Source organism: Harpia harpyja, chromosome Z (assembly GCF_026419915.1).
Source record: "Harpia harpyja isolate bHarHar1 chromosome Z, bHarHar1 primary haplotype, whole genome shotgun sequence".
Classification (NCBI taxonomy): Eukaryota; Metazoa; Chordata; class Aves; order Accipitriformes; family Accipitridae; genus Harpia; species Harpia harpyja.
The window spans coordinates 112,260,843-112,283,119 of record NC_068969.1 but is presented as its reverse complement, the minus strand read 5'-3'; the positions used below and the strand labels follow the sequence as shown (position 1 = coordinate 112,283,119).

Here is a 22,277-nt window from a genome sequence, read left to right as displayed (position 1 = left end):
CTTTTCTGCCTCCAAGCATCCACCAGACAGCAGGTTAGTTTTAGAAAGAGCTTGTCTGTATACTGTTTTAACTTGCTTTTATTCCACCATATTAACACTCCATACTATATGAAAATGCCAGTCTTGTTCAACTGCTTCTTAATACCTTAAGCCAAGGAAAGATCATAGACTAAAGATGAAGAGTAACATCAAAAAAAGCCTATCAAGAGTAACAGCTGAAGCACAGCTGGACAGCTGTCTATCTGAGCTTGAGAGAAACCGCTGGCTTCCTTACCCTCATCTGCTTTGGGGATTTGAACTCTCTTGTATCTTGAAATAAAACCAAGAATCATAAGGATCCAATTTTTAATCTGAAAGGGCTATCTTATGACATTGGCCATTGAAATTTGATAGTCTTTTTACAACTACTGATCTATTCAATAAACTGAAAGCTGATTAAATGCTTAAAGTGAATATTTTGAAAGGAAACAAAAACCCACAAATATTTCTGTTTATGTATTTGCATATTCACACTATGCCCTTAAAATCTGAATTCCTGATGTATATAAATTTGGTATCTCAGTATTTGGTATTTTAATACTGCATATGTTTAGCCCGTTAATGTTTGATATCAAATCACAAGCTTAATCTGAATACTTACCAAGTTGGTAATGTTCTAAAGAAAAACGCACCCTGTTTTTCTAAAGAAAAACATCACCGTGACCAGCAGAATAGAAAAAACAAGTGCAACATTTATTACCTTTTGGGCATCAGTCATGGATGGATAACTACAGAAGTGGAAGTCAGCAGTTTTTTCTTTATTAATTTTGGCAATACAGATATTCTGATAAAATAAAAGAAATATTAGAGCAAGAAAAAGGAATTCATACCTGGCATGTTCCTGAACTCCAACAATCTCTACTTCGCTATCAGAAGAGGCGATATTAATTTCTTCATTGATCTGGGCATTACCAGAGGAGGTTTTGTCACTTGCAAGGAAGCCTGGATCCAAATGACCTACAGATGGGGAAAAAGCAAATACAGCCAACGTTTAACAGCATACACAACTCAGGAATCAGCTGGAGAAGGAATTTTCCAACTAACAAAAAAAAAAAGATTGAAACACTGAAATTGGAAAATCTTATTAGATCAAGTTGTCCAGCTTTCAGTTCATCACCACATACAGGATGACCACTGGATTTATCCAGTCTCAATAGCTCTAGTGATGGTGTTAGCACACAAATGTGAACAAAGCCTATCGCATCAAGCACACTTGATGCAATTAGGCTTTCCAGCTGTTATTTTATGACAATGCTAAGAGTTAGACTGTACCTAAACCTCTTTGAAATAAAGGCACAAGACAATTTATTGTCAATAAATCAAACTCAATGATACTGTGGCAAACAAAGCCTATAGGCTGGACAGAAATATCACAAACACCAAGGAAAATTAATTTCTTTTCTTTTTTTTTTTTTTTTTTTTCAAATAAGGGTAAGTCGGTCAATGAAAAAAAGAAAAAAACAACAAACCCATCACTTTCTGGTCACACTGCTTCACACATCTGCTCTAACATTATTAAAAATACTTGAAAAAAAATCTGTTTTTCATAAGTTCCATACACAGCAGCATTGGTTTTTAATTACAGTTTCTCAGTGCTATCCAGTTCATTGGTCTGTCAAACAAGTCCTCTCTAAATACAAGTGTGGCAGGTTTTGCCTTTTCTGCAAAGAAGGTCCTTCACCGCAACTAGTGAAGCTGTGTTGTGACATATTAAATAATATTTGCATGGAAAACACAAAACAGCCAACATTATTTGTTTTATAGAAAATAAATTATTAAAAAAATCAATTAAAAAAATTCAATAAAAAAGGTAACTTTTACCTTTTTTTTTACCCCCCTGAAAAAGAGATTACTTCTACTGTCTCTCTTTAGCAGTCACCTGGGCGATGCTGGGCAGCCCTGAAGCAGGTGACACTACCTACTTCTTGGAAACCACTCACTCAGCTGTATTACACAGGGGAAGAATCATTTGTCGAGCAAGAAATTTGAGATTGGATGAATATATTACGTACATCTAGTTTGACTGGACACCTCTTCAAAGATGAGAGGAGGAGGATGCAACAACGATCCACAGAATTTCAAAGGCGTGCAAACATGCAGAACTGATTATACCCCCAGGTAGATCAAGAGGACACAGAGAGAAGAAATTAAACTTAAAACAAGCGCCAGGGAAACTTTCTAATGACTGCCTAAAGTACTTGGAAAAGAAGCAAGCAAATAGAAGGGCAGAGACCATACTGTATGTTCAGTTTTTGCAAAGCGAAGACACTTGGTGCAACATCTGATCAGGGTGAACAAGGGAAGGAAACCTGTGTGCTGCCATGTACCCGAAGGAGGAGTTTCCATCTCACAAGACAAAAAAGATTTGTCAGCTGAACTTAAAATGAATTAACAGCCCAGGCAGACTTTTCCTAACATCACAGCTCAGCTGAACATTTCTTGGCAAATATCACTGACTGCCAGAAAGTCTCAAAATGGGTCACGGATATTTCTCTAATAGAAGTGGCTGGGCACACTGTGAAACATGAAATGGAAGCGCTCAGAGGCTTTGATTCATGTGCTGGCGATGCAAGCCGGGAGCCTTACGGGATCACCGCCCCAGTGATTTGCATCGCCCCGCTCCTTAATGTCACCGCTGCTGCAGCACAGGCAGAAGAGTAACACAATCCTCGGTCATTGATTCATGCAGACTGGGATGGATACCAACCTGCCTTAATACGTCGTATTACTCTATTAATGATATACCGCCATTCTACACCCTTTGCTAGACAGGGTAATCTCTGGCAGAGGGGCAAAGCAGACCAGCTCTTAAATAGCCCCAAAATGAATCCCCAGAGGTATAAATGGGAGCCCCAAAAGAGCTTTCATATATTACCATAGCTTTAAGTTCAGACAACAAAAAGGTAATTAGCAGTAGAGAAACCATGATTAGCAGAGTAAATACTGCGAGAGTAGCTGAGTGTAAATCAGGATTATAGCATACAGATAGATTTACAGCCTCTGGCCATACAAATTTCATGCCTAATAACATGCCTACACTGTTCACTTCTTTGCACGAACATTAGGATGACGCCCAAAGGAGACGTTTTGTTTGCCCTACAACATCAGGGCTTGCAAAACAGCCCAAAATATTTGCCCATGCACAAAGATGTGATAGTGTGTCCTAATAAGATTTTTCACTTAGATAAAGCTTATGTTGTTATTTTCCCATGGGAACACATCATTTAATGTCTGTTAAATTAGATACTGGCTGAAGATTAATTTGGGAACAAGATGTAAGATTTGAAAATTCTGCTTTCCAAATATGCAATCCTAGACATGGTAAGAAAAGGCCAGTACTGACAAATGTGCAGTCAGAAGTGTACCGAGGCTACGGGGCTCTGGGGCAAGGTGTATGCAGGAAGAAAAAAAGAGATTCATCCTTTAGACGTCGACACGGCCGTAGCACCAGGAGCAAATTTGCCTGGACACATTCCCACAGGGTCAGGGATGAAGAAGTTTCTTGAAGTTTTCTAGTTTTCTTTTACCTGGCAACCTCTTCCTTGCAAGTCCCCTTGGATATAGGTGGAAGGAAGAAAAACAAACTTTACCTGCATCACAGCATTGTACTCGTAAGAGGAAAGTGGAAGAAAGCTTGGTAAGAAACATTACTTTTTATTTTCCTACACTCCTTTGAAGTACCAATCCATTAGTGCTATATAATAAAGTTAACTTCAGCTGTTCTAAACATTTAATAAACCACTTAATAAAAGAGTGGGCTTGTTGGGGGTCAAATAGCTAACTATCAGTCAGCTGCTATTCTGCAAACAATACCAGTGAGCTTGAAAAACACCGGCTCGCTTCAAAAAGGCTGGAACAACATCCAGCCACAGACCACTGTGAAAATAATGCATCAGAGATTCTCATATTCAAATAACGGACTCGTCCACTCTATAATAATGGAACATCTCTTTCAAAATCAGTCACATACTTGTATTTCTTTAAGCCTTATAGACATTGAAAAGTAGCTCGGAGATACCAGGATGCTTCCAACGTAGGTGCCCTTTGGCAGGCTTACGTTTGGAAAACACAGCATGAAACACAAAACCGCTGCGCGCCACCACTGCGGGCAAGACTCCGTGTCTTATGAAGCTAAAAAACCTAATATGTATTAAAAAAATGAGTGGAAAGGAAGGCAATATGTTGGCATACAAGGCTACGGGATGAAGTCGATAAGAAATATTCCCTGTTAGCACTCTACATCCAAAACACAGTAGCATTTCATGTTGTTGTATAACTCTTGTTAGTGAAGAATTGCAAGCGCTTAGTGAAGCTGAACAATTTTTATGAGCTACATGAACTTCTCTGAATTCTTCCACCATTATTCCCGCTCTTGCTTTCTTGAAGGAAATGTCTTTGCTGTCTCTTGATGCTAAGCCCACCTTACCAGCACCTTTTCACCCTTCGTCTTTATCTGATGCTGGTCTGTCAAATTTCTAAGGTACGTTAGAAATGCAGATGGAATATGGGAATAATTCATGCTTGCATTTTAAAGAAATAGAGACAAACAAAAGACACAAAAAAGACATAAACAGACAACAACTATAATACTTAAAATGAGATCATGATCTATTTACTAGCTGGTGGCGTGGGTTGTCATAATCAACCATTCAGTAACAAGCTTAGCTCACTTTCATTTAAAAAAAAAAAAACACCAAAACCCCAGACCTAAGTTCCAAGAAGTAATTAGAGGGAACAGGAGAAAAAATAATTAGGAAAATTAGTGTCAAAAAATACATGGCAGGAATCTTTGTCAATTTTTATCAGTTGTATTTTGGAATAAATGTCAGATTTTTAATAAGCACCTATACCGATTTATTGCAAAATCCACAAAAGGAGTTTTTAAAGCTGTATAAACTACAAAAACACTGAAAGCAAGAAAGGGAGAGACACTGACTGAGATGCTGGAACAAATGTCAGAGGAGGGGAATTTAAACAAACCTGTATCAGCACTCAGTTCATCTAGCAGCCCTCTGGTTCTCCAGGTAGATCCCGAGTCTTGATTTCCTAAAGAATTATTGTGCTCTTGAACCACTGCAGCCGCCAACAGATTGTCCACATTTACCACTTCTGGGTCTGAATTTGTGTCCGATATATCATAATGAGCTACAACTGGAGGTCCATCTGCAGGAGGAGAGAAAAGCAACGCGGATTAGAAGTCAGGATACTGTGAAAGGCACCTTCAAAAGTACAAATAATTTGTTTAAGGATTAATGCAATCTCCTACATGAGGCTCTTAAAGACCTAGAAATTATATGAATTATTAAACTGCAGTTAATGAACATGGTCTGAGATTACAGAGACATTTTAACCTTTGCATACACAGAAAACACAAATGTAAGAAAAACACGTTTATCAATGTATCAGTTATTTGTGGATTATCTTTTACATTAACACATAAGCATCTCCGTATCTGGCAATGTTACATTTACAATCTAAAAAAGGATAAAAATTTCAGTTTAAAATAAAAAAATAAGTTACAGGACATTAAATTTGGCAAGACAAGATATTTATCTAGAGAATTTTACAAAACTCAAGTGACAGCTTACATTACTTTAGGGTTGACTGAATAAAACTAACTTTTTGATATAACTGATCCAGTGACAATAAATTTAATGTTAGGCAACTTTCCTTTCATAACATTTACCTGTCAAGGACAGGGGAATTTTTCAAAATGGCAAAGTTTTTTGCTGTTGTTTTTTTAAGATCAAGAATAACAAGAAACAAAACTATAATGTACAGTGATAAATATGCTTTTAATTCAACGTGATTACCATATGCATTTTTGGCCACCAAAGTGAAGGGGGAAAGAGGGAGAGAAAATTGCTTACATGATTCTGAAATCTATTCTTGAGAAACAACAAAAAGCTATTTCTGGTCTATTTTGTTAGGACGGACTATTTTCTTTGTGAGGAATGAAAATCACTTATAATTGAAAAGGATGCTACAAAGAGAAAAGCTCTGAAAAAAAGTCAAATTCAAGACAAGGATTAATGTGGAAGCAAAGAAAGAAAGGATAAATATTCTGAAAGGATGCACATTTTAACTCAATGCCTTGTCTGAGCTACAGCTTATTGACTCAGAGTGGATGGAAATGGCTGAAGTTCCCACTCCCCAGCTGAGAGAATCAAAACTTTCCTTGGGCCAAGACTTCATCCACAAAAATAAGTATGAAATAGGAAAACAGGCTGGGCCAAAGCTCAGCAGCTACTGCAATTCTTTAACTCCAAGGAAATACTGACAGTTGAGTGTCTGCAGGACTATTTTGTTATGGGTATGATACATAGAGGGTTCAAATTGTATGGGATAATATAAAATAATCTTAAACTAATAATGTGTTTATGAAGATAGAACCTTCAGAATTATAAAACGACTAGAGAAATCTTTAAAAGTCACAAAGAATAAAATGAAAAGACTTTTCAGGAAAGATTGGTTTCTTTCAGAAGTGCTAAGTGCTTGCTGAAGACAGAAAGAACACGAACTAAAAGTTTCGAATTTAGTCCTCTGGAAAGCTGTTTCTACTGAGGTTTTTTTTCGGGGGTGGGTTTTTTGGGGGCAGGGTGGGGAGGTTTGTAACTTGGTTCCTGAAACATAATTCAACTCACTATTTTAAGAAATGCCTATTTTGTGATTAGCAACACACTTCATTAAAGAGTGACCATATTGCTTAAGTTGTACTAAAGATCAGTTTTGCAACAAGGTATGAAGAAATTCACAAAATATTTCCAATCAGACCTGCCTCCAAAACAACAATTTCATAAACCAATGTTATCTCACAAACTTAAAACAGACCCGACAAAAATAAATGGGTAGTTAAATGCCAATGTATTAAAGACCAAACTGTTCGCAACATGAAACGCTGATGATTATGACTGGAAAAGAAGTCCTGATAATTAACTGAAAGACAATCTTTGTCTTTTTAAAAGGCAATTACAAAATAATGGAATACCAAGTTCAAAATTAAGCTGGCTGATGTTCAGTTAATTATTTGTGAAAGCTGATGATTAAATTACATGCAGAAGTTACAACTGGACTAAATCATGAGAGGCATGTTTTCTTTCAGTCTTATCATCAGAGTTCAGCGTGAACATATATAATGTGAGCTATAAAAATAAACAGTCGAGTGCAGAAGATACGAGGGTCAAGTACAATATTGACTATTTGACCATTTTTTCAATAGGTTATCTAAAATTTCAGGAGCTATGTACTGTTCCTTCAGGTCTTTGTTTCTCTTGCTTCTTACTAAGATAACTCCAAAAGCAGAAGAGAAATTTGATTTTAGATAGACGTGTCTACACAAGTAAAATTATATTTGGACAAAAGGCACCAATAGTCTCAAGTCAAAATTGTACCACTCCTACATGTATAATCATGCAAAAATGTATAATAAATGTATATACATGCAGAGTGATATTCTCATCACCTACCCATAGAAATAACTTGTGTGAAAGTCTTCATCAGTAGGAAATACAAGCATAAACTTGTTATCTGTAGCTCCACTCTTGTATCTTCCACACTTCCAAACAGCACACCTTATAACTTAGCTTAAATTTAGTATACATCAAACAGACAAAAATATTTTCAATATAATTTACATACTGTAATTATATTTGTCAGTCTAATAGCCACCAATTTAACAATCTGGAAAAAACAAGCTGCCTATTTACAAAGCAATTACAGCAGAGATCTATTTTTGCTTTTTTCAGCCTTGCCTTTCAGGATCAGATTTGGAAATGAAAGGCCCCTGACACCAGGGTTATCCATACCTATCACCAGTAAATGACCAACGAGGCCAAGATAACAGCGATGATGCTGCAACAAATCCTAGGATTCCCAGCATGTATAAAAGAAGAAATAAGCAATAATTGCCTACATGTGTTTAGAAAAAAAATAAACAAAAACCAATAAATAAGTTGTAAACAATTACAACTAGATTAAAGTTGTAGCGAAGGCATATTAAAAAAAAATCCTCTAAAAATCCTCCATTCCCAAAAGTCCGTTTCCTTTTCAGTGCTACAAGGTCAGGACAGGAGGGGTTAAATTTGGAAATAAATAATACCTCCCTAGCCAACTGCGTGATCATCCGATGATGTGATGCAAAGTGAATGTGTGGTACCAAGAAATAAGGACAACTGGCTTCAGCTAGGAAATAAGTGAAGAAATGCTTTCAGGTTGAAAATGTAAAAGGATTAACTACAACCATAGTTATAACTTATCATCTTTTCTTTACAATAGAGCCACTCCTCATAATTACTGACTGTAACAGGATTTCAACAGATAGAAAAACAGACACGAAAATAAACCATGCCAGAATCAAAATTTAATGTAGCACAATTAGGAGGTTCCCTGGTCAGTAATTTAAACCATCTATTTCAGAAAAATCACATGTTTTGAGAAGCCAAGGTAGCTGAAAGACTTACATTTCCCTGGTGATAAGCTTTAATTCATTTCTAAAGCAATAAATGCTTGAAAAAGACAAGGCTGAAAGTTAATAAGTACCAGCAGCAAAATACAGCTGTTGACATTTAATGTTAACAGGGGGAGGGAAAGACTGCCTTTTTTTTTTTTTTTTTTTTTTTTTTAAAGAATTCAGAGGCAGAGGTCATCATGGGGACAAGCATTTCCAAGTGTCCAATTCTCCCTTAATTTACAGAGCTCATCAAAACTAACTCCACTCAGGACAACTGAATCAGAAGCCACATGCACAAAAATTCAGGTCTACACACATCAATATTTCTTTTAAGCTTGTAACACAGAAAATTCAGTAATTTCTTATGTGCTAGCCACTCTCATGCTTTTCATAGAGCCACATCTCAACATCCAGCGGTCTAAACTGTGTTGTAAGCTCCACACTCCTATTATCCCTTAATTCATTATAACGGCAGCACAAGCAAAAAGGGGGAATCAACCGTAAAATTTCAGCTGTAGGTTAAAAGCAGCAATCCTATAAGAAGCACCGTACCTTTGCACTGCAACAGCTGTGTATCAATGCACAGCAGTACTTTATCATAGGAAACAAAAGATATTAGCTGGCAGAACCTAAAGAGGGAATTCAGTCCTTTAAGTCATTATTTCTCTTTAGCTTTCTTAAAATTTAGGCATGTAGTGCCAAACTCATCACCTAAACTCCCTCCCACTGTAGCCAGAGAGAGGAACTTCAGGGTCAAGTAATCTCAGCCTGGAAATTGCAGCCTGGAGCATCATCATCTCCCCTCCTTCCCCAGTAAATGGAAAAAGCTTAGACAACCAACTTAGACAAGGCGCCTAACTTTTACACTGCTGAATTTCAGCAAGATGAATTCCAGCCTTAGGGATGGGATTTAAACTTCACTATACTTTCTCTACAAGTAGTGGAAAAAGACTGAAATCTCCAGAGGACTATCCTGATTGAAATAATTTCAAAATTAAAAGCCTAATTTGGGTGGTCTAAATCACCCTCTGGAGTCATCAGTGTCATTGCAATGAGGAGACGTGGAGCCTTATTTAGGTGTGAATATCACCCTAAGCTTTAAAACACACAGAACAGGTACAATAATAATAGCAATAATAATTACAGCACTTTATTCTTACAAAAAAGCTTTCCATTAGTGGATCTCAAAGAGCTCCGAGGTGGTTATTAACCTCCTTTTGCCTACGGGAGAAACTGAGGCAAGCAGAGATTTGCAGCTTGCTCAAGGCTAACAAGCAGAGGAGCTCAGCTTTGCCCAAAACAACACTCCCCTCAAATTACTGAGCTATTTTTAACTGGTAAATTATTGAGGAGTTTAAAAATAGTGTTTAGGAACGCTTTCGTGAAACATGCAAAAGCTAAAAAGGCAACACACAGAAACACCCAGGTAATCGCAAGCCCAAGGAGACATGGCTTCTTCCAGCCTCACCTCTGCATCTTCAGTGTGAACGCAGGCACTGCTTTGTCTCAATCTCAGTACTCTAAACTAAATTGCATTTATTTTTATATAACAAAAGGGAATACCGAGACATTTTAAAATAGTAAAAGATCTACGAATTCCCTCATTTACACTTGACAAATTTAAGAGATAACTCCATTCACTTCAAGATTAAGCAAAACATAGGACTTTAATACCTACATAAATTTTAAGATCAGATGATCATTACAGTAATCGAAATAATCATATTTTCTGTGCCAAAAACTAGAAGATTCATCTTAAGTGACTTGCCAAAACAGTTTTACAGTAGACACATCCGTAACTGATCCAAACAGAAAGGCTTCATATACAAGACTACAGGCTGAAGTGACAGTCTTCTTGTTTTAGATAAACAATACAAACCTGGTATTATTAAAAACATGATCCAGAGCTGCAGTTTCATAAAGTATGTGCAGTTCAAATGGCATAACCTAGCTGAACCCTAAAACAATTCCCAAAGCTGGGGGGGGGGGGGGGGGGGGGGGAGATCTGTGCCTTTTTTTATGTTGTTTAGCAACATGAAACACTTTGCTTCTATTTATATTTATTTATTTATTCCAGGTTACAGTAGTTACATTTCAAAATTTACAGGGTTAGGCAAAGAATACATTGTAAATACAATAAAAAAAACAATAGTAGTGTAACAACATTCTCTCTAGAGTCATAAAGTGAACAAAAAGTTATTGATGAATCCACTTTCCTCACATTTTCCTTCATTTCACACAGTAAAGCTTTTGTGTTTGGTTTTTTTTACCATAATAAAATAATAAACTCAAAACAACACAATCAAATGAGTATCTGTTCTCAGACTGGATCATTTTTAATATATCACATCAAAAGAGATCTCAAAAATTCAAGTCTTGCTGATCAACATTCATTCTTTCGGGCTTTTTGATGACTAGATGGAAAATATCTTGGATTTTTTTTACCAAATTATATATAAAGACATAAAAAAGTCTTTTGCATTGTGCGTTAAGCAAAGGCACATGGAACATGGCTGTGTATCGAAAATACCAGGAAGTGGCATGCACTCTGTATCTCATGATAGGATTTATTTTCCCTGATGCCACCTTATGATTCATTAATTATGGAAGCAGATATATTAGCCAGATCTCTTCTCCAGTTTTACTTGCAAAAGCCTATCAGTAGGGTTTTGGAAACCGTCACACCCTACTCTTACATAGCTACGACAGTTAAAAAGAATATTGCCTATGTAAATACAACTTACATTAGGAAAAGGCAGGCAAACACGCACCCTGTACGCACCCCTCCAGAAAACATCACATTTTTACAAGTAAACTGCATCTTCCCATGGAAGGACTGATACAGCCTTGATGCAAAACTTTTGATGGTCCAGACTAACCTCCTGCTCAATCAGTCTGCGAGATTTAACCGAGCGCTTGAAAATGCTTCTAACTTAATAAGCCTATTTTCCATGTGCCTTCAATTTTGCTGATCTAACACTATGAGACTAATAAAATTTGTGAGAAAGACCGGTTTCTAGCTTCATGTTTTGCAAGGTACTGTCCATCTCTATCAATCAGCCTGAATATTTTAGCTTCTACAGTACAAATTACACAGTGCATTTGTTCTAATGTTTCCAAATGTAACTGCAGTGGTCACAGTGCAGACCTCAGTTATTTTAAAAACATCTACTCAACTGGCCTGATTTACACACACTTATCAGGCAAAGCCTCCCCTTAAAGTCAGCTGAACGATTCTCTGACCAAAAACTGCAGAATAAGTTCAACTTCTAATGAGGTGAAATGCTAGCCCCATCGAAATTAGTAGAAATTTTCTACTGCTTTTAATAGGGCTAGGATTCAATTTCTTAATGCCCTTTAAAAAAAGAGATGTACAGTATGTGGATACAGAAAGAGACAAAATATATTAACAAGAGAAATCAGTGATAATAAATACATTTCAATTTGTAAAATAACTGCCAAATATAATCCCGTTTCATTGAAGTTAAGATTGGTCCTCCAGTCTTAACTCTAGCAGCTCAGATAAAATAACCTAACCATCCTGCAAAAACACTACAAGACACTGTGAACTTAAAAAACCAGATATGTATATTTCTGCCTGATTTATTCTGTCCTAACACTATTAAAAATAACACTGAAGAGCAGTATATCTGAAAGGTTTAAGATTTTTCTTTTTTTCCCCCTGCTCAGTTATTGTTTGCAATAGAAAAACTGAATAAAGTTTCACTGCCTTTACTTGAATTTGTTTTATGTGGTATATTACCTTATATTTTTATTTTGCTAAACAAAACCTGAAAAATCAGATGTTTTGTTAGAAGCATGTGAAGCAAAACCCCAAACCTTCAGATAAAACTATGCGTGAAGGGTGGAATTTCCTACAGACCTTCCTTACCAAACCCCGCTCGAGGGAGGGAAGCCGCACAAATGCCTGGGGAAGAACCCGCAGCCAAGCCTGCAAAAACAGTGCACACTAAAGCCCCTGGACTTCCAAGGACTCCTACATAGGGTCCAACTCTAGGAGCAGATCCTTTAATTTTTCATTTACTGAATTGTCAGTTTCACATTTAGTGACATTTAAATTGAGCCTTTATATAAGGACTTATTTCTTTTGCACTTGCACAAAAATTGCTAACAAAGTAGCTGTGTTTCACCTGCTACTAAACCCCGACTGCCATCATACAGGTGTTCAGTTACTCCCATGCAGAAACAGCTGCCACACTGAAAACATATAATTTGATATTAAAAATGGCAATATATAGGAATTTGAATAGGCCAGTTGGGGTTAAACTGGCACCATCTTCCCCAGAATTACAGCAGTCTACACCAGCTGATCTGAGTTGATGCATTTACTCTTTCAAACCATAAGATAAGTAAAATTCTTTAAAGAAACTAGACTGTTTCTTTACTCCATTCTGAAGTATAAAGCCTAGGGCAATTAGAGAAACTCTAAATTATCATCTGCGATTCCCCACGTCTGTGCAAAACTCCTACTGATTTCTCCTCTCCTTGTTAAATTTGGTGGTTTTGAAGTAATTTGTTGAGATGTGAGCAAAAACATACATTCAAAATGTAACTCTGGGCTGGAAAGTAGAAGAGTTTCCTTCTGGTAATCTTAAATAAGGCCAGTCTGCTTTAATGAAGTACAGAATAGATGAGATTAAAACTTATGTTAAAATTTCAGCTGAAGAAATTTTAACTCCCTGAAAGTTTCTAGTCAAAGCCCTTTGAAAATAAGAGCTTATAATGGAAATCATGACAAACTTAACTGCAGCCATATAATATAGCAAAAATATTTCCAGGAGACAAAAAAAATAAAATCTGAAATTATGTATTCGGAATCCGTTTTCTCAAAGAGATGCCAAAGGCTGTTGCGCACACATTTAACATACAGACTCATCACTAGTATTGGTATCTGAACATTGGTTTCTTCAGTGCTCTGCATCTTTCAAATTCACAATACAAAGCAAGAAGAGAGATGCTCCTGTTTAATTGCACAGCCTGCCAAATCCTTCATCAGGTAAGTTATGCTACACCTGAACGACAGAAAAGTGGGGTTCCCCTCTCAGTTCCTAGAAGGAGAAACATACTTCTTCACATGGAAAACAAGGTAATGGACCAGATATTCAACTGTGTAAATCAACGCACACTTTTCATTTCAAAGGAGCTGATTTATGACAGCTGAAGATCTGGCTCCAGTTTTGAGGCAAGCGAAAAGAGCGACCAAACAAAATAAAATTTACCATTTACAAAACCATTTACAACCATTGGTCTTGCACAGGTGTTCTTAACACTAGGTAGCTTTTGTGGGGAAATTAAGTTAAATTTATATCTAATACAAACTATTCCCTCAGTCTTCTGGGTGCCTTGGAATAATTTTATCCTAGAAAGAGTACAGCTTTGAAGTCTGTATGCTCACCTGCTATAATCCTCTGCTTGGTCTTTCACGTTCACACCTGCTTGCACTGAAAATAACAATTAACAGTAATGGATAAAAATGTTTGAAAGTTTTTAATTTTTGCCTGTAGTAACAAAATCTGAATTTTTATCTATTAATACACTGAATTATTTCAATACTTTTAATTTTTTTTAAAGGTTACCTAACCAAGACATTGAAGATTGGCAGAAATTTCACTGGCTACATACCTAACAAAGCTGTTATCCATTTATGAGATCCGTATGTAAATGTGTCTCAGTCTGAGAGAGAAATAAGTTCAACTGATCTCCTTACACAATTTGTTTTGAAATACCTAATTGCTCCATATATACTATTTTATAAAAAAGGTTAAGGGCATGCTTACAGACATACTGAGTTAAGTGACTCTTACACATTAAAAGAAATCAGTCACTGCAAAAAGCTGCTTCTGCATGCATGGGAAGACTTGTAAAGTTGTCATGCTTTAAAATATGCTGCTCTTACCATTGTCATAAAGGTATATATATATATCAAATCTATGAACACCAGAAGGATCTGATTTTTTTTTTTATATCAGCAAATAATCTTCCCTGAAGGATCTTAAATTTTAAACAGATGAGGACAAGTTTATTAAATTGCAATCAAACATAAAATAACTCATTTAACTTTTTACCTATAGTGAAGTCAAAAACGCACACAATGTCAGACGAGGGAGTTTTCTTACAAGTTCATATCAAAATCTTCGTATCAAAATTATGCATGAAGGTGATCCGTAAAGAATTTATTCCAGTACTTAAAAATTATCTCCTGCATAGTCTTTCAAACAGTTACTCTGAAAATAACACAGCTCTCTAACCTCTTTTTTTTTTTTTAATGAAGGCATCACATACTTAAAAAAAGTCTGGGCCAAGAATAATGTTAAAACACCAGTGTTAGTATTATACTGATAACAAAAAGCATTTCTTGAGTTCCTGTTACAGGTTTGATCCAAATCCTCATATAAATTGATGGAAAAACTCCCACTGACTGCAGGGAGGAAAAAAACCAAAAAAATCAGACCTACAGAAGATACAGTGGTTACTTCCAACAGGAAGAAAAGTAATTACATTAAATTAGAAAAAATAAAAAATTGTGGTTTAAAAAGCAAAATAACAGAGCTAAAGGAGACCTATAGTGTTCTCTTTACTTAAACTATGTCTATGCAAAGACTTTCAATTTCCATTATTAGAATTTTGATTTAATTTGCAGTAGAAACTTTTAGCAAGTTGTAACTGATGATAAATATACATTTTTGGTAGCTACAGAGAAGTTACTTCACATGAAGAAAGGCCTTAATGGAGAGGTGACCAAAAAATCCCTGTGTGTAGTGATAACAGGAAGAATTAAATAGAGATTTCTAATATATATAGTTTAAATTAATCCTACTTTAAACATCACAGTTTCAAGCCTGCCTATTCAGGATAACTATCAGTATAAAAAAAATCCACACAATAGCAAGTTATTGTATTATTTAAATGAAACTAATGTTCTGGCATTCCCCATCACAAGTAAATAATGATTTCAGTGGCATTCAAACGTGGTTCAGAAGAAGCTTTTGCTGTCTGACCCAGACCAGCAACCCATACCTCCAGACCACCACAGTGTTTGCTAATCTGACTGTCAAGCCTTCCTTTAAATTCCTGTGCCAAGGCTCAACCCATCCACCAACGGCTCCTTATCTTAGGACTGACACGACTATTCCAGCATGAAGGATGCAGTTTGATCATATATACAGAAGGAAGCAGCAGTCCTTTGTGTGCACAGGTCATGCATGCACACACAGTTGGGTGTGATTCATCTCACCTAACTTTAGCCCAAAGTTATCTATCCTAAACTGTTCTTAAGGGACGTTTAGACAACTAATGGAAGAGAAAGACACTGCCAGGAGGTATCCTCTGTAGGTGTCTACCTCTTCCCATTGACTCGGAAGGAGATCCACAGGACAGCAAACTAGACACCTAAAATCAGAGGAGATGACTTCCACCCAAACCGAACACATATATATGTATACATGTGTGTATTTGTGCACACAGTGTAAGACAGCTGCTTCCATAAATATGCCATGTGCAACACAGCAGTGACATTAAAAACTCTGGACAGAAAATGAACTACTAAATGGGAGACAAAAAAAAAAATCAGTTGTGCACATTTGTTATATATAGCTAAATCTTTAGGGTAAGCTTATTTATTACTTCTGCCTAAAAAGGAAGAAGAAAAAACTAATGTGTGACATTCAAGTTGCAAAACTTGGGAGTAAACAGATAGTTAAGGAAATGTTAATGGGTCTGTATCTAGTCTGGTTCTCTAGGGTACTTTACATCTTGAAATATAAAACTTATTTCCTTATATAAATGTTTTAACATGCAAAAAGAGCATTTGGATGAATACTCTGAGTGCTCCTATTGTAGCAAACATAGCTCTACTGATTTTGGGGTATCTAAACAAGGATTCTAAGTTATATTTTCCCAAGTTTGGTGATGAAAGCTTAGGGTGGTTCCCCCCCCCCCACCTTTAAAGGTGTCTGTATGTGTGTGCTGGCACATGCACGTGGGTATACTGTGGGGTTTTTTAAACTACATATATATTTTCTATAAATTAAAAAAAATGATACCATGGTAACAAAACGCAAAAGAGAAAAACAAAACAAACATATACAAAGAGAAAAGCAAACCTTATTTTTAGCATAATCCAAAGTAACATCAAGATTGCAAAGATTAGATTTTAAGTTTATGATTGATTCAGATCAGGCTCTGCAATATTCCCATTCTCTGGAAAGATAGGTGGAAAATTGTTATTAAAAGTCGCTGGAAACTCTAGCGTAGCATCGACATTTTGATAGCCCACGTAAGAATTAAATGACTGCTGTGGAAGTACTTGGCTATCAGGCATCTGTATGAAAGCCCCTGACTGTGTGGTAGGGGGGATTCTTTGGCCAACTAGTTGAATTTTAGGTTCCCTGGGCTCCAGTTGTTGCTTGCTTTCTTCATCCGTGTCAAGACGGGTTAGCTTTTCTATCCACATGCGAAATTTCTCCTCTGTCTGCCTCTGCATTTCGGCAAAGCAGTTCATGGCCTCTTCCAGGACATTGCCTATGCAGTTCCTATCCCACACGGTGCCCCTGTCAAGCAATCCTGGAATTTCCCTGGTCGCTCCTCCAGATCCCCCAGCACGACTGAAGCCAGCTTTAAAGACATTGAGGCCATTTGATAAGACATCATTAAGTAAGAACATAATATTGTTTATTAAGGCATGTTAACTCAGGAAAACAACTTTTCTAATTGTGTCCCTTGGATATGACAACGGGGGAAGAATTAACAAGTATTAACCAGCAGTATTACCATAAAAAGAAAAAAAAAACAAAACCAAAACATTTTGCACTCACTGAGGTTGTAATAGAAATTTTGGCTTCAAAATTATTTTTATTCTAGAATTCTCAGACAATTCTGTCACAAAGGTCTTTTTTTTTTTTTATAAGTCAACCAAATTAGTCCAATTCCCTTGCAACTTGTTTTGAATTCAACTGAAGGTGTCAAAACCATTATACAATAACATGTTTAGTTCTGTTAAGCTACGATCGAAAATACTATTGTTTAACTGATAAACCTGAATAATTATGCATATTTTACTTACATACTTGAACCTTTTTATAATGGACTGTTAAACATAGACAAAATTGTACACAAGATAACAGAGATAAAGGCTGATAGAGTGATTGCAGCATCTCAAGTAGCCAAGCCCAAAGCTCTTGGTCTAATTTTGGAAAACACGCTAAACATCAATGAAGAGAATATACAACACACACACAAACATAAAAGGATATGTGAATGCTATGCTAATACATGAGGTGAAAGCAACCTCTGTTAGGTCTGATGGACACAGCTACATCACAGGGTAATCCACACGACATGAGTGATCAACCTCACACCAACTAGAAGCGTGCCCTTCACTGCACCAGCCACTGGCTGTGCAGCTTTTCTAGAGTTAATTCTAGCCAAGGCAGAAAACAGACAGGGCATAGTTGGAAGGAAATTGTTCTCCTTCCTTCTATCCATCAAAAAGATGGTTAAAAGGACTGGCTTTGGGATTATCAGGAAGAACTTCAGCACCAACAAGAGAAGGCCATCCTCATTATCTTACTCTACGTATCAATAAGAAAAGGCAGCAGTATCTATATTTTTAAGTTTAGAGTTCACTCAGGAATCCTCTAGGAAGCAATAAAACCCCAAGAAAACAAGGCTCTGTACCTGTTTGAGGAATAATAAACAACGTGTGCATGCTGTTTGAACACACAGATGTTACCTAAGGTAATTCCAAAACAAGACAAGCATCAAGCGTCACATTAAACTACACAAAGCAGCTACAGAACCTGAAAATTTAATATGTAAACATGAAACCTGTGGGATCCTCTAGCTTAAGAATAATAGCAAATATCCTAAGAATGAGAGAAATCATTGCACAACCTAAGTAAATATTTACTAATAAAAACATAAGGCACTAAATCTTTATTGGGATTTCACTGTGTACATGAAATTACAGTATTACTTAAACAATACATTCTTTTTAGGAGCTATTTAAATGAGGTATACATAAGTCCTTCAGTAACAGCTAAACAAAGCCTAGGATTATTCTCTTGTATCTGAGCAGTAGCAATGCTACCTGTCAGGGGCCAAAACCCTTCTATTAAAAACCCTACTTTTTAAGTCTTCTCCCCTATCTGTTTATCTATCAGGCAGGCTGGAAGTTCAGCATTCAGGTCCTCTGCTCAAAAATAAATTACTTTATAGCAACTAATTTACATCCCTCCGACTGCATTTTAACTAAAAGTAATTAAGTAAAATGGTACCTTTTTCCTAAAACGTGGTTCCTTTTGTATATTCAATGTCTTTTCCTCCCTGAAAAAAATATTTCTTCTGTTCATATACTCCTGGCGTTGAACATCCAATATGATTCTGTTTATTCATCTTTAGTCAGGGATCTTATCCTAAGATCAAGTCACTAAATGGCGGTCTTTCTGATTTCCACAGGCTTACGATCAGACACCTTTAAGTAATGTTAAGTAAGTTTTAATTGCAATTGAAATAAAAACTATAGATGGTGGTATGTGAGACTAGCTAGGCTTCTAAGATTAAGAATGAACTAGCATGGTCAAAGTTGACAAAATTGTTTTGTAAACTGAAGAGACTATGTATTGAAATATATTTTACCCTGCAATACTATTTTTAAAAGGGATCATTCACAGTATATCTACAACTTACATTAGCAGCAAATCAATGTTTCAAATGCTTCCCTTGCAGTTCTTATAACAAGTCTTATTCAATCTTTTCTTTACTGGTGGTCTTCAGGGTTAAAAAGGAAATCAAGCCTAAAAATGCATTTTTATTATATTAAAAATGCTAGCATTTATCTATTTGGTCCCTTTGCTACCTGTAAACTTACAGGTCTATAGTTTGGGAAGTTACGCCAAGTTAAAAGGCGAAAAAATTTGCAATCACAAAGGGGTCAGAATCCAAGATGTATCTTATTTTCAAGACAATACCTCCTGCAAAAGAGCACCTAAGAAATGCCCCAATGCTGTCTCTTTATGGGATCTATTAAGTACTATGTAAATAATAACCAAATCCAAAGTAATTTAATTTAGGAAGTCTGACAACACAACAATTTAAGAAGGTATGATGCATCTTCATTCTAATTAGCAATGGTGGATTCCTCCGTGTCATTATGCTGACATTTTCAAATTAGTATCTTACTGCAAATCACTCTTAACAGATTTCCCCCCACCCCGTTCTTAGATAATTGTCATTCTGAGTTACTTTAACCAAATTCATCCCTTGCAAGATGCTTCATTCAAGGTCTATGCACAATTCTTCGGAGGAAGTAACCTCGCTGAGAGTCCCTCACACACACTGTGCCCCTCTCTTTGCATTTCTGCGTATTCAAACTTTTTAACAGATTTTTTGAAAGCCTAAAACATAAGTCACCCCTATTTCAATTCAGATTTTTCTGAGCTGTAGAAAGCACAATGGTGGTAAAATACCAATATTTTTATATATTTGAATTTTTAAAAACCCCTTCCTTCTTCCAAAGAAAGTGTTTACACAGAAATAAATATTGATTCCCAGACTTGCTCTCGTGCCAGTTTCATTCACAGTTAATTTGCATGGTCAAATTTGAAATTGTTTAAAGGAAAAACTTTCAACAGTAGCAGGTCTAGCAGAACCTATTTCAGGACTCAAAGATCATCCTCTTCTGCTATGAATGCGATCTGGTGTTTGTTTAAGAATGGTAAAATCCTAAATGCCAACAGAGAGGCTCAATCATTAAAAGATAAGAAATTGCTCCTCATCTGCAGTAATTAAAAAATCATGGTGTTCCCTGAATCAAAGAGCTCAAGATTATGACTGCTCAGGTCACTGAAAAGATTCTCAGTAGCACCCATGAAGTTTAGACTGAACCTGTATTTTCAGGTGTAAATTAACACCACATAATGCATTCAGGACAACGTAACATATATTGTGCTTAGCTCCTACTGAGCTCACAATATTTGTATTGAAGTAGCACCAGCACGATCTCAACTCTTTGCTCTTCAATCTTTCTCAAGAAAAACAAGCCTGCCAGTATCTTAATCCACATTAGAGTTCAGCAGAGAGAACTGACTCTATATTGCACAACTGTTCAGTTCACAACTTCATGGCATTATTATGTATTTCACTGAACATTTTCTTTACCTTACTCATTTAGCCAAACATATTTCAGAGCCAGTGATGTGGATGGTTTGAAAAAAATAACTGCATTATTAAAATGGAAGAGGTTCAGTTACACAACATGAAAGACTACTATATTCTCAAATGCGGCACGTCAATTTTCAGACCACGCACAAGCAAAACTGTCTTCTGTAACACTACGTGTGTTGATAGAAGGTTAAGAGCCAGAGTATACATAACCTTCACACATGAAGGCCACACTAACTGTCACTAAAAATTTTAGACAATCTCTGTTGGCAAAGCTATTTTTCAGACAACAGATGTTTGAAAATCAGTCCCAATAATAAGCTATGTTGAGACAGTAACCAACACTACAGCTGAAGTGTCCAAATACAGACTAAGGGGAACACAGGCTACCTGTAAAAAACTCTTCTGCATCAATGTGTACAGACTTTTTTCAAAAGTAAAGGCAAAAGTTTTTTCATGCTTATGTCCTTCTGACAGGTGTATTGTAGTTTCTTGACACTCAAGTATCAAGTTAAACCTCTTAGCTTCTGACTGTGTGCAGAGGACACTCATGGCCTGAATTTCCAGTAATGCATTTTGATACCCTGTATTATTTTCTAACTATATGTTCATTCCCTAAATTTTGAGGATACTCACAGTGTAATGCTAAGTGCACTAAAATGGCTTTCTAGTCAAAAAAATAATTTAAGCACTTTGCCAGTTCCAAGAAGAGGGATCGCAGATGGCATGTGAACCTACCACTGCGACAGAGAGCTGGGAGTCCTACTCAGACTCACAGCTCCACTGCATCTGTTAAGACCACAACATGTCATTAACCCACAAGCAGCACAGGATGCCTTTTTGGCCAACCTTGTCCTTATCTCTATGGAGAATATTTTTCTCTTGTACTTGGAGACTGTTTCCCCACAAACCAAAGTTGTTTCTATTTAAAGGAAAACTGCAGTGTGGCAGGTACTCATTGCACCTAATTCCAAAAGGACAGCTCAAAAGTTTTAATGTCTTAAATGTAATTTAGTATCAAGCGGATGATACGTGCTATGAAATAAGAATAAATGTCATTGTTCCTCAGGACTGTTGTTGCACTCCCACATCTTGCATCGCAGGTAAAATTGGGCCTTGGTGTAATCATCACTAAATAATCAAGTTCTTTCGTACACCGCAATGGGACCTTTTCGCTGCAAGCATCTCATGGTTAAGACCGAGAGCTCAAACACAGAAGAGCCTAGAAAAAGTACCCTAGAATGGTTTCAGGTCTCTGCAATGGAAGTCAGAAATCTAAGCAGATCTGAAAATACCATGTGGTGCCTTTCTGGGTCACAAGGTACTTTTATGACTTTAAAAAAAGAATATAACCTGGGGGATTTATTGTGTGTGTTTTGGGTTTTTTGGGGGAGTGGGGAGGAACCTGTCCCAAAACTCAGTGAAATAAGTCTTCTTTGACAGGCTTTAAATCACGCTTTAATTGCCCAGCAAAGTGTAAATATAGTAAATAAAAAGGCACAAAACTATGAAAGCTAGAAGTCTGACTAACGACTAAATTGGTAAAAATAATTTTAGATCTCTATTAAAAGCTTACTACACAATAATTATAGGAGGACTTTGCCTTTCC

General features: G+C 36.5%; 1 protein-coding gene across 3 annotated transcripts in view; it reads right to left on the bottom strand.

The window, feature by feature from the left end:
- The window catches only part of ARK2N (arkadia (RNF111) N-terminal like PKA signaling regulator 2N), a 43,967-nt gene that overhangs the window by 4,129 nt on the left and 17,561 nt on the right, over positions 1-22,277 (bottom strand). For 2 of the 3 annotated variants that reach the window (XM_052776203.1, XM_052776205.1), the window contains exons 3-4: positions 5,020-5,202; positions 870-996 (exon numbers count right to left, since the gene is read on the bottom strand). In XM_052776203.1, the coding sequence (XP_052632163.1) occupies positions 870-996; positions 5,020-5,202 (310 nt within the window). Of the gene's footprint in view, positions 1-869; positions 997-5,019; positions 5,203-10,505; positions 17,123-22,277 lie in introns of those variants that run through there. The other variant, XM_052776204.1, reaches the window with a different exon arrangement.